The 14,618-nt window shown below is 36.5% G+C and overlaps 1 protein-coding gene across 5 annotated transcripts in view; it reads right to left on the bottom strand.

Moving 5' to 3' along the window:
- The window catches only part of LOC138332892 (heterogeneous nuclear ribonucleoprotein K-like), a 50,523-nt gene that overhangs the window by 10,509 nt on the left and 25,396 nt on the right, over positions 1 to 14,618 (bottom strand). For 4 of the 5 annotated variants that reach the window (XM_069280895.1, XM_069280896.1, XM_069280897.1 and 1 more), the window contains 8 exons: positions 8,175 to 8,288; positions 6,582 to 6,710; positions 5,953 to 6,125; positions 5,433 to 5,612; positions 4,654 to 4,784; positions 3,903 to 4,057; positions 3,465 to 3,539; positions 1,365 to 1,534 (listed from right to left, as the gene is read on the bottom strand). In XM_069280895.1, the coding sequence (XP_069136996.1) occupies positions 1,365 to 1,534; positions 3,465 to 3,539; positions 3,903 to 4,057; positions 4,654 to 4,784; positions 5,433 to 5,612; positions 5,953 to 6,125; positions 6,582 to 6,710; positions 8,175 to 8,288 (1,127 nt within the window). The remainder of the gene's footprint in view (positions 1 to 1,364; positions 1,535 to 3,464; positions 3,540 to 3,902; positions 4,058 to 4,653; positions 4,785 to 5,432; positions 5,613 to 5,952; positions 6,126 to 6,581; positions 6,711 to 8,174; positions 8,289 to 14,618) is intronic. The other variant, XM_069280899.1, reaches the window with a different exon arrangement.

Here is a 14,618-nt window from a genome sequence, read left to right as displayed (position 1 = left end):
TGTTGTATAACTGATCATTAACCACGCCCTAAACTACTCACCTCATCTGTAGAAGGTACTGTGTGTTGTATATCTGATCATTAACCACGCCCTAAACTACCCACCTCATCTGTAGAAGGTACTGTGTGTTGTATATCTGATCATTAGCCACGCCCTAAACTACCCACCTCATCTGTAGAAGGTACTGTGTGTTGTATATCTGATCATTAACCACGCCCTAAACTACCCACCTCATCTGTAGAAGGTACTGTGTGTTGTATATCTGATCATTAGCCACGCCCTAAACTACCCACCTCATCTGTAGAAGGTACTGTGTGTTGTGTATCTGATCATTAACCACGCCCTAAACTACCCACCTCATCTGTAGAAGGTACTGTGTGTTGTATATCTGATCATTAGCCACGCCCTAAACTACCCACCTCATCTGTAGAAGGTACTGTGTGTTGTATATCTGATCATTAACCACGCCCTAAACTACCCACCTCATCTGTAGAAGGTACTGTGTGTTGTGTATCTGATTATTAACCACGCCCTAAACTACCCACCTCATCTGTAGAAGGTACTGTGTGTTGTGTATCTGATTATTAACCACGCCCTAAACTACCCACCTCATCTGTAGAAGGTACTGTGTGTTGTGTATCTGATTATTAACCACGCCCTAAACTACCCACCTCATCTGTAGAAGGTACTGTGTGTTGTATATCTGATCATTAACCACGCCCTAAACTACCCACCTCATCTGTAGAAGGTACTGTGTGTTGTGTATCTGATTATTAGCCACGCCCTAAACTACCCACCTCATCTGTAGAAGGTACTGTGTGTTGTATATCTGATTATTAACCACGCCCTAAACTACCCACCTCATCTGTAGAAGGTACTGTGTGTTGTATATCTGATTATTAACCACGCCCTAAACTACCCACCTCATCTGTAGAAGGTACTGTGTGTTGTATATCTGATTATTAACCACGCCCTAAACTACCCACCTCATCTGTAGACGGTACTGTGTGTTGTGTATCTGATCATTAGCCACGCCCTAAACTACCCACCTCATCTGTAGAAGGTACTGTGTGTTGTATATCTGATCATTAACCACGCCCTAAACTACCCACCTCATCTGTAGAAGGTACTGTGTGTTGTATATCTGATCATTAACCACGCCCTAAACTACCCACCTCATCTGTAGAAGGTACTGTGTGTTGTGTATCTGATTATTAGCCATGCCCTAAACTACCCACCTCATCTGTAGAAGGTACTGTGTGTTGTGTATCTGATCATTAGCCACGCCCTAAACTACCCACCTCATCTGTAGAAGGTACTGTGTGTTGTATATCTGATCATTAACCACGCCCTAAACTACCCACCTCATCTGTAGAAGGTACTGTGCGTTGTGTATCTGGTCACTGTTGCCTGTGATAGTGATGATGCGGTCACTAGAGCCTGGTAAGGCCTCGTCTATCACCACCTGAGCGTTAGATTGTCGTCGGATCTCCTGGATACGAGAACCTCCTTTTCCAATAATAGCTCCAGCTAACTGTTATACAAAATTGCAAAATTAATTTTGATCCCTTTATCCTATTAGATTCATCGTTAAAGAAATATGCATTGATGGCTGTTTTTCTAATCCACTATTCCAAGACATTCCAAATGTTTAGGTTTACATTTAACCACTGAAGAAACATGCTATTTAAAAATTCACTATCTATTTTAACTGACTCAAAGGAATTTGCCTAAATGCTATATAGAATATGTGAAAATCTCGCTCCCCATACAATATTTCAACAGTAGTGCCAGACCATGAATGCAATCTCATCAAGATTTAATTATAATTCAAAGTTAAAACCACTCAACCTTACATCAGTTGTAACATTTATTAATAATTTAAATTTAAAACCAAGCCATCCTTACATCAGTTCTAACATTTACTAACAATTCAAATTTAAAACCAAGCCATCCTTACATCAGTTCTAACATTTACTAACAATTCAAATTTAAAACCAAGCCATTCTTACATCAGTTCTAACATTTACTAACAATTCAAATTTAAAACCAAGCCATCCTTACATCAGTTCTAACATTTACTAACAATTCAAATTTAAAACCAAGCCATTCTTACATCAGTTCTAACATTTACTAACAATTCAAATTTAAAACCAAGCCATCCTTACATCAGTTCTAACATTTACTAACAATTCAAATTTAAAACCAAGCCATCCTTACATCAGTTCTAACATTTACTAACAATTCAAATTTAAAACCAAGCCATCCTTACATCAGTTCTAACATTTACTAACAATTCAAATTTAAAACCAAGCTATTCTTACCATCAGTTCTAACATTTACTAACAATTCAAATTTAAAACCAAGCTATTCTTACCATCAGTTCTAACATTTACCAACAATTCAAATTTAAAACCAAGCCATCCTTACATCAGTTCTAACATTTACTAACAATTCAAATTTAAAACCAAGCCATTCTTACATCAGTTCTAACATTTACTAACAATTCAAATTTAAAACCAAGCCATCCTTACATCAGTTCTAACATTTACTAACAATTCAAATTTAAAACCAAGCCATTCTTACCATCAGTTCTAACATTTACTAACAATTCAAATTTAAAACCAAGCTATTCTTACCATCAGTTCTAACATTTACCAACAATTCAAATTTAAAACCAAGCCATCCTTACATCAGTTCTAACATTTACTAACAATTCAAATTTAAAACCAAGCTATTCTTACCATCAGTTCTAACATTTACTAACAATTCAAATTTAAAACCAAGCTATTCTTACCATCAGTTCTAACATTTACTAACAATTCAAATTTAAAACCAAGCTATTCTTACCATCAGTTCTAACATTTACTAACAATTCAAATTTAAAACCAAGCCATCCTTACATCAGTTCTAACATTTACTAACAATTCAAATTTAAAACCAAGCCATTCTTACCATCAGTTCTAACATTTACTAACAATTCAAATTTAAAACCAAGCCATTCTTACCATCAGTTCTAACATTTACTAACAATTCAAATTTAAAACCAAGCCATTCTTACCATCAGTTCTAACATTTACCAACAATTCAAATTTAAAACCAAGCCATCCTTACATCAGTTCTAACATTTACTAACAATTCAAATTTAAAACCAAGCCATTCTTACCATCAGTTCTAACATTTACTAACAATTCAAATTTAAAACCAAGCTATTCTTACCATCAGTTCTAACATTTACTAACAATTCAAATTTAAAACCAAGCCATCCTTACATCAGTTCTAACAATTACTAATTATTTAAAGTTAAAACCAAGCCATCCTTACATCAGTTCTAACAATTACTAACAATTCAAAGTTAAAACCAAGCCATCCTTACATCAGTTCTAACAATTACTAATTATTTAAAGTTAAAACCAAGCCATCCTTACATCAGTTCTAACAAGCTGGACTACCAAGTTACTTACATCTTTAGGGATGGTGACTTGTGTCGAGGACGGATTGTTGCTACAGTTGTCACCAAACATCTGGCCCATGTCGCCCTGTAATACATACAACACATGTACAAATGTTACTGCAATAGATTTCAGCCTAATAAACATGTGAACCATACTGGGTTCTAATATCACACCTGCACAGACTAAGGCCTGCTAATGAGTCGGGTATAGTATTATAACAATAGACATTTACAATCTTTTGTTTTAATATGAACATATCATAGGATAAACAAATTTTCTAATTTGACATCTGCTTTACCCTCATCATGCTCCATATAGCTGCTTGTCTATGTGAGTCAAAATTATGAAGTTTTAGCAGGTTTAAATGTTAACAATTTGGTTATATAGGTATATATAATTCACCCAATCCTTAATTCTTTAATGTTTTATACATGTTTGACTACTGACTGTGTTATCCTGGGTAAAGTTCTGTCCCATGTTTCCGCCTCCCTGATTTCCGCCGGAGTTACCACCTCCATAACCACCTCCAGAGTTGTCGTAACCTTCATCGTAACTGTTGTCACCTCCGTAGTTATCTCCGTATCCTCCATCTCCACCAAATCCTTCAAATATACACAATGTCATGGTTTAGTCCAAATTACAATTATACAAGTCAAAGGCTTACTGGTAAATAAAATGTTGGCCTTCTTTAAAAATAATGGAGAAGAGTTGTGCTGAACTTAACACAAACTTTTCCACATTTGCATGCAAGGGTTAAAGGTTTTCAAGCAAGTATAAGTCAAGAGTAGAAATATTGAGCAGTTGTACAACCATTTACATTTATAGATGATAGCATCTAGCAATTGTTGAATTAAATGTTGACAATATGTCTTTGCTAGTTATTTGGAATCAAAGCAAGTCCATGACAGACAGGTTTATATAGGGATGTAACAGAATGCAAGATGCCAGATTTAAATCACATTTGATTTCCTTAAAAGCTGGTACTCCAATATATTTCCTTAAAAGCTGATACTAAACTTTATTTTTCCATCATCAGAAATATCTGATATAAAGCCAAAACATTCACACAATAATCAAATGCATCTGCATATCTATTGAAGGGATATTGAGGAGTGGAGCTTTAGTATATATAGTCTCTGTATAAGCCTAGATATATTGAAGCTCCGTCCCTTTTCTGTCCAGTCATATGTGTCCTCACTCTGATTGGTTGAGTAGTCCGTTCCCTGCTTGTTACCTCCCATGCCACCGCCCATGTTGCTCTGGTTGCCACCTCCCATGTTGCCACTGCCACCACTGCTGCCTCCCATGCCACTACCTCCCATACTGCCTCTGTAACCAAACACATCAGGTTTATAAAATGTATTTCATGTACAACTCAGAATCAAAATCATTGTGTTGGCAATGAGATTTTAATACTAAAACAGCATATTTTCAGGAGAATTACAAAGAGCTTTAAAGTTATATGTACCATAACAGGGAGAAAATTGTGTCATGTTACTTTTCCTTCAGTAATCTATAGAAAATCATAAGGCTTGATGAATTAAACTCTGAAACTCATACAAATCGAGACAACCATGTATACTGTCTTATAAACAGTTAATTAAGGCACTGTAAAATTCTTCTTTTTTTTAATGCCTTATGTATGTTTTGATGAAAACATACTATGTGACAACTACTAATAACATTGTGAAAATGTGAAATGAAATTATAGACCACACCTTGGCTTCATGATCTGAACTATTCAATACACTGTGTGACAGTATTACCAAAAATCATTTCCAGCTCTTATATGTAATTCTCAAAATGTAGGTAACCTTTGGTGGCGAATAACATATTCATGATTAGTGAGTATAAAAAAATCTGGCACATATAACTTTAAATAATTCTGAGCAAAATGCATTTTAGTTTTTATATGATATGTATGGCTATATATGAAATATCGTTGCCAGCTATCTATTTACTATATCTATTACTTACCCGAATCCTCCGCGGCCTCCTCTGTTATGTCCTCCCATGCCGCCACTTCCTCTCATTCCTCCCATGTTGCCACGCATACCACCCATGCCTCCTCTGCCTCCTCTGCCACCCATCATGCCACCACCGCGGCCACCGCGGCCTCCCATTCCCATATCACCCATTCCCATCCCCATGCCGGGCCTGAAAAATACCAGCATCTCTTTAATACTTCATTTGTTTGGTAATGGTAATGTTTTCACAAACCACCATATTGGTTATCACACAAAACATTGCATCAAAGGATAACTATTGTAAATGCTATAGCCAGTGACTTTATAAGGATGGTGATATCACAATTTATATGTAATTATATCATTATAAAGACAAAAAATATGTACTGCTGTAGAGACAATACGTTAATATGGTTTGGTTCAATACAGTTTACAGGTTATGACATTTGGAGTACAATTGTTAGTCCAATACTCGGTGATTATGACACTATGTAACAGAAATCTGACATCACAATGATTCCAATACTTACCGTCCACCCCTCATGCCCATTCCCATTCCCATGCCTCGGGAAGCTTGTGGTGCCCCGCGAGGTCCTCCCTTGCCACGTCCTCCCTCGGCAGAAGTGTAGCCTCCGTACTCCGCGACCATGAACTCGTCCCAGTACATGGGATCGTAAGGCTGGTTTGGTCCCTTGGGTGGAGCCTGTTTGTCAAACCATCAAATCTTAAAATATCTTGTCAAACCATCAAATCTTAAAATATCTTGCAATCATTAAAATCATTTTGCACAATTTGTTTGTGCGAACCAGTCAATTCTCATTTGGAATGATGGATCAAAGTAACAATGTGTTCTTGTACTTGTTTGATTTATATTGCTTTATATCTAAAACAGACATTTTTATTCATGTACTTATACAAGGTTTTCTGCGATTAGAGATAGATAACAATGGGGCAAACTGATTGATGACTGATTTGTGAGTCTAAATAAACTTTTTTTTTTAATAAGCGTATATATATAATACATTTGGAAGAGAGATTACATCCGAGACAAAGGAAAGTATTTATATAGGCTTTGCCTGTTATTAAATCCTTTGACTTACCATATTGTCACTAAACTTTGTTGAAATGAAATGAAATCTGAGACAATGGTGAGACTTACTGTCTTGAGAAGTTCATGGATTGTGTCGACACAGTCGATGACCACCTTGGGTTTGCCACCAATGGCTACGACACGCTCTGTGGATTCTGGACAGCACTGGGAGTATACCTTGATCTGAGCTCCAGTTTTCTGTAAAACACATCAAAATATCTATCACTGGGTTGTAATCAAATTACCCTAAAAGACTCCTGTATTGTGAAACAAGCTGAGCTTCTGTAGAGTAAAGAACAACTAAATATATATCTCTTATCAATGTCTGTTTGTTTGTCTGTCTACATCATTAGTTCACCCCAGATATATCCGAAAAATCTGCAAGACATACTATATGCAGATGTTGCTGGCAAGAATTTGACAAAGTTAAATTATTTATTTCAATGTCATTACACATTTTCTACAAATGATTTTTCTTTTTTTTTGTATAAATGCGAGTAAAATTTGATGAAATCTTGTCCCACAATTAATTAAGAATTGATCTTAATGGACAGCTGATTGATTAATAATAGAGAGGCTGTGCCGGCCGCATTGATTCCCAGGTTTGTCACCAATCAATACATCAATACTAATAGTAATGACTGCCCAGCAGGTCAATACTTGGTACTATCCCACCCCGATACTCATTATAAATTCATGTCTCCCGGTATTATCACACAGCAGTAGTAATCAGTGCTCAATTTTCACTTCTAGATGAATCAACAAATATAGCCAGTTTAATGGTTTGTATATATCGTTGAAGGTTTCAATTCCGGTAACATACATATTTTAGCAGTGATCAATTTCAGTGCTTTTCAATCTAGAAGTTGGACGCTGAATTTGATTGTACATATTACATGTTCTGTATGACATTGATATCTGATTGCTTACAGCGTTCCTGAATTATCTTTGATTCCTGTTTATGTACAAGATATATCATAATTATATCATAAACTGGATAGTGGATCCCATGAAAGTTTTCCGTATCCTTTCATTTGCTGTCATTTAATATTATTTAAAGCAAATAGTCGGGCAAAGGAAACCAGTCTTAATGCATTCTTTGGCCTTCCAAAAGTCCTTGTATACCATAATGATGGTCAAGTTCTGCTTACGGTGTCCAGTTTTGACCATTTAAATTATGGGGAAGCCCCGTGTAAATTTAGCACAGTTCTAAATATAAATTCGCCTAACTCTTTGAAAACAAGGCTGCGTGGATATGATATTTCAACACGATATGTTAAGAGTGAAATGCACTGATAGCCCGTCAGGAAGACGTATTGGGATTCCTATAATATATATTAATTTCTTCGCATACAGAGCGATTTTGACGGGAGATTTTATTTTTCTATTTCATAAGAAATTACACTGGATATATTAACACCATTTTTACCGACTTTAGCCTTTGTTTGTCTGACTATTCGCTTTAATCTTGGTCATATTTCTTAATAATGTTACCTTATAATGTTAGTCCCCAATAATTTTGGCACCAGTTAATAAATATTCCTTAACTTAAAATTTTCCATAGGAAAGCATTACAAAAGTAAGGAAAAATTCATAAGTATAGGAATTTTCTGTTACGCTTTCCTACTATAAAGTCTTTTAACAGCAGAGGAAAACACGGACCTCTCTTAGTTCCTTGATCTTGAATCCAGCCCGTCCTATAATACAGCCAGCCTGACTCTGATGGACCAGCAGCCGCATCTCGCAGTCAAAGTTCTCGTCCTTGTAGTTCTTATACTGTAACAACAAACAATGCTTGTTATTTACAGGTTCAACTTCAACAGATATCCATTCAACAATTGATATTCAACAACTAAGGATCAAGTTAACAGGCAGTGTTTACATTCCATCTCAATGTATAAACAAAATAATAATTATAGATATATTAATATAAGATTATGTTATTCAAGAAATATTGACAAATTTTGAAATAAGGACAAGCCTTCAGATTTTTGCATTTTTAACATTATTACACGTTATCTTTTGAAAGGCTTTACTTCCATTCAAACTTTGTGATTAGTGCTTTATTACAACATTCTCAAATGTCAAACAATATCGAAACAATATATGTCAAGTTTTAGGAAACCAAACACTGTGGTGAAGTATTATTTTCAGTCAGTTAGTCCCACCTTCCGGTAATTGCGACATCAAATTTTGACATGATTTTTGTGACATCACAACCACTAAAAAGTTGGACTAATCAATGGTAAATCATACTGAACTCACATTGTGTTGGTATCTCAAAACCCCAGTATTGAGAGTATAACAGAAGATGCCAAGTAAGTAAATAGAAAGACAAGAAAAAGAGGTTAGCAGGACAAGCAAGACCTCTTAGTGAGACATTCACCTGCTCACCCTCTGTAATACCTGGACTGATTGTCAAACTTTGTCACATCACATGGTATATTTCAATGTGTCACATTACATAGTTTATTCCGTATTAGCATATTATGGAGTTATCTGCCCTTGTGGGTAGGTTTGTGTTTGCGAGCGTAATATCATACTTTTCAGTTCAGGTAAACAATACAAGTTTTGCTAACAAAATAATGATATCACGATGGTTACCTATCCGCAAGGGAGGTAACTCTGTATGTAACATACTAACAAAATAATGATGTCACGATGGTTACCTATCCGCAAGGGAGGTAACTCTGTATGTAACATACTAACAAAATAATGATGTCACGATGGTTACCTATCCGCAAGGGAGGTAACTCTGTATGTAACATACTAACAAAATAATGATGTCACGATGGTTACCTATCCACAAGGGAGGTAACTCTGTAACATACTAACAAAATAATGATGTCACGATGGTTACCTATCCGCAAGGGAGGTAACTCTGTATGTAACATACTAACAAAATAATGATGTCACGATGGTTACCTATCCACAAGGGAGGTAACTCTGTATGTAACATACTAACAAAATAATGATGTCACGATGGTTACCTATCCACAAGGGAGGTAACTCTGTATGTAACATACTAACAAAATAATGATGTCACGATGGTTACCTATCCACAAGGGAGGTAACTCTGTAACATACTAACAAAATAATGATGTCACGATGGTTACCTATCCACAAGGGAGGTAACTCTGTATGTAACATACTAACAAAATAATGATGTCACGATGGTTACCTATCCGCAAGGGAGGTAACTCTGTATGTAACATACTAACAAAATAATGATGTCACGATGGTTACCTATCCACAAGGGAGGTAACTCTGTAACATACTAACAAAATAATGATGTCACGATGGTTACCTATCCGCAAGGGAGGTAACTCTGTATGTAACATACTAACAAAATAATGATGTCACGATGGTTACCTATCCGCAAGGGAGGTAACTCTGTATGTAACATACTAACAAAATAATGATGTCACGATGGTTACCTATCCACAAGGGAGGTAACTCTGTAACATACTAACAAAATAATGATGTCACGATGGTTACCTATCCACAAGGGAGGTAACTCTGTAACATACTAACAAAATAATGATGTCACGATGGTTACCTATCCACAAGGGAGGTAACTCTGTAACATACTAACAAAATAATGATATCACGATGGTTACCTATCCGCAAGGGAGGTAACTCTGTATGTAACATACTAACAAAATAATGATGTCACGATGGTTACCTATCCGCAAGGGAGGTAACTCTGTATGTAAGATACTAACAAAATAATGATATCACGATGGTTACCTATCCGCAAGGGAGGTAACTCTGTATGTAACATACTAACAAAATAATGATGTCACGATGGTTACCTATCCACAAGGGAGGTAACTCTGTATGTAACATACTAACAAAATAATGATGTCACGATGGTTACCTATCCACAAGGGAGGTAACTCTGTAACATACTAACAAAATAATGATGTCACGATGGTTACCTATCCACAAGGGAGGTAACTCTGTATGTAACATACAACAAAATAATGATGTCACGATGGTTACCTATCCGCAAGGGAGGTAACTCTGTATACAACAAAATAATGATGTCACGATGGTTACCTATCGCAAGGGAGGTAACTCTGTATGTAACATACTAACAAAATAATGATGTCACGATGGTTACCTATCCGCAAGGGAGGTAACTCTGTATGTAACATACTAACAAAATAATGATGTCACGATGGTTACCTATCCACAAGGGAGGTAACTCTGTATGTAACATACTAACAAAATAATGATGTCACGATGGTTACCTATCCGCAAGGGAGGTAACTCTGTAACATACTAACAAAATAATGATGTCACGATGGTTACCTATCCACAAGGGAGGTAACTCTGTATGTAACATACTAACAAAATAATGATGTCACGATGGTTACCTATCCGCAAGGGAGGTAACTCTGTATGTAACATACTAACAAAATAATGATGTCACGATGGTTACCTATCCACAAGGGAGGTAACTCTGTATGTAACATACTAACAAAATAATGATGTCACGATGGTTACCTATCCGCAAGGGAGGTAACTCTGTATGTAACATACTAACAAAATAATGATGTCACGATGGTTACCTATCCGCAAGGGAGGTAACTCTGTAACATACTAACAAAATAATGATGTCACGATGGTTACCTATCCGCAAGGGAGGTAACTCTGTATGTAACATACTAACAAAATAATGATGTCACGATGGTTACCTATCCGCAAGGGAGGTAACTCTGTAACATACTAACAAAATAATGATGTCACGATGGTTACCTATCCACAAGGGAGGTAACTCTGTATGTAACATACTAACAAAATAATGATGTCACGATGGTTACCTATCCACAAGGGAGGTAACTCTGTATGTAACATACTAACAAAATAATGATGTCACGATGGTTACCTATCCACAAGGGAGGTAACTCTGTAACATACTAACAAAATAATGATGTCACGATGGTTACCTATCCGCAAGGGAGGTAACTCTGTATGTAACATACTAACAAAATAATGATGTCACGATGGTTACCTATCCGCAAGGGAGGTAACTCTGTAACATACTAACAAAATAATGATGTCACGATGGTTACCTATCCACAAGGGAGGTAACTCTGTATGTAACATACTAACAAAATAATGATGTCACGATGGTTACCTATCCACAAGGGAGGTAACTCTGTATGTAACATACTAACAAAATAATGATGTCACGATGGTTACCTATCCACAAGGGAGGTAACTCTGTAACATACTAACAAAATAATGATGTCACGATGGTTACCTATCCGCAAGGGAGGTAACTCTGTATGTAACATACTAACAAAATAATGATGTCACGATGGTTACCTATCCGCAAGGGAGGTAACTCTGTAACATACTAACAAAATAATGATGTCACGATGGTTACCTATCCGCAAGGGAGGTAACTCTGTATGTAACATACTAACAAAATAATGATGTCACGATGGTTACCTATCCGCAAGGGAGGTAACTCTGTATGTAACATACTAACAAAATAATGATGTCACGATGGTTACCTATCCGCAAGGGAGGTAACTCTGTAACATACATAACAAAATAATGATGTCACGATGGTTACCTATCCACAAGGGAGGTAACTCTGTATGTAACATACTAACAAAATAATGATGTCACGATGGTTACCTATCCACAAGGGAGGTAACTCTGTAACATACTAACAAAATAATGATGTCACGATGGTTACCTATCCGCAAGGGAGGTAACTCTGTATGTAACATACTAACAAAATAATGATGTCACGATGGTTACCTATCCACAAGGGAGGTAACTCTGTATGTAACATACTAACAAAATAATGATGTCACGATGGTTACCTATCCGCAAGGGAGGTAACTCTGTATGTAACATACTAACAAAATAATGATGTCACGATGGTTACCTATCCACAAGGGAGGTAACTCTGTATGTAACATACTAACAAAATAATGATGTCACGATGGTTACCTATCCGCAAGGGAGGTAACTCTGTAACATACTAACAAAATAATGATGTCACGATGGTTACCTATCCACAAGGGAGGTAACTCTGTAAAATACTAACAAAATAATGATGTCACGATGGTTACCTATCCGCAAGGGAGGTAACTCTGTATGTACATACTAACAAAATAATGATGTCACGATGGTTACCTATCCGCAAGGAGGTAACTCTGTATCATACTAACAAAATAATGATGTCACGATGGTTACCTATCCACAAGGGAGGTAACTCTGTAACATACTAACAAAATAATGATGTCACGATGGTTACCTATCCGCAAGGGAGGTAACTCTGTATGTAACATACTAACAAAATAATGATGGTCACGGGAGGTAACTCTGTAACATACAAAAAAATGATGTCACATGGTACTATCCAGGAGTAACTCTGTAACATACTAACAAAATAATGATCACGATGGTTACCTATCCACAAGGGAGGTAACTCTGTATGTAACATACTAACAAAATAATGATGTCACGATGGTTACCTATCCGCAAGGGAGGTAACTCTGTATGTAACATACTAACAAAATAATGATGTCACGATGGTTACCTATCCGCAAGGGAGGTAACTCTGTATGTAACATACTAACAAAATAATGATGTCACGATGGTTACCTATCCGCAAGGGAGGTAACTCTGTATGTAACATACTAACAAAATAATGATGTCACGATGGTTACCTATCCACAAGGGAGGTAACTCTGTAACATACTAACAAAATAATGATGTCACGATGGTTACCTATCCCAGGGAGGTAACTCTGTATGTACATACTAACAAAAAATGATGTAACGATGGTTACCTATCCGCAAGGGAGGTAACTCTTAACTACTAACAAAATAATGATGTCACGATGGTTACCTATCCGCAAGGGAGGTAACTCTGTATGTAACATACTAACAAAATAATGATGTCACGATGGTTACCTATCCACAAGGGAGGTAACTCTGTATGTAACATACTAACAAAATAATGATGTCACGATGGTTACCTATCCGCAAGGGAGGTAACTCTGTAACATACTAACAAAATAATGATGTCACGATGGTTACCTATCCGCAAGGGAGGTAACTCTGTAACATACTAACAAAATAATGATGTCACGATGGTTATCCTATCCACAAGGGAGGTAACTCTGTATGTAACATACTAACAAAATAATGATGTCACGATGGTTACCTATCCGCAAGGGAGGTAACTCTGTATGTAACATACTAACAAAATAATGATGTCACGATGGTTACCTATCCACAAGGGAGGTAACTCTGTATGTAACATACTAACAAAATAATGATGTCACGATGGTTACCTATCCACAAGGGAGGTAACTCTGTAACATACTAACAAAATAATGATGTCACGATGGTTACCTATCCACAAGGGAGGTAACTCTGTATGTAACATACTAACAAAATAATGATGTCACGATGGTTACCTATCCGCAAGGGAGGTAACTCTGTATGTAACATACTAACAAAATAATGATGTCACGATGGTTACCTATCCGCAAGGGAGGTAACTCTGTAACATACTAACAAAATAATGATGTCACGATGGTTACCTATCCGCAAGGGAGGTAACTCTGTATGTAACATACTAACAAAATAATGATGTCACGATGGTTACCTATCCGCAAGGGAGGTAACTCTGTAACATACTAACAAAATAATGATGTCACGATGGTTACCTATCCACAAGGGAGGTAACTCTGTATGTAACATACTAACAAAATAATGATGTCACGATGGTTACCTATCCGCAAGGGAGGTAACTTGTAACATACTAACAAATAATGATGTCAACATACAAGGAGTAACTCAAAATAAAAAATAATGATGTCACGATGGTTACCTATCCACAAGGGAGGTAACTCTGTATGTAACATACTAACAAAATAATGATGTCACGATGGTTACCTATCCACAAGGGAGGTAACTCTGTAACATACTAACAAAATAATGATGTCACGATGGTTACCTATCCACAAGGGAGGTAACTCTGTAACATACTAACAAAATAATGATGTCACGATGGTTACCTATCCACAAGGGAGGTAACTCTGTATGTAACATACTAACAAAATAATGA

Source organism: Argopecten irradians, chromosome 10 (assembly GCF_041381155.1).
Source record: "Argopecten irradians isolate NY chromosome 10, Ai_NY, whole genome shotgun sequence".
NCBI classification, from domain to species: domain Eukaryota; kingdom Metazoa; phylum Mollusca; class Bivalvia; order Pectinida; family Pectinidae; genus Argopecten; species Argopecten irradians.
Note: the sequence above shows the minus strand (reverse complement) of the source record. Positions and strands in the feature narration are given on the sequence as shown.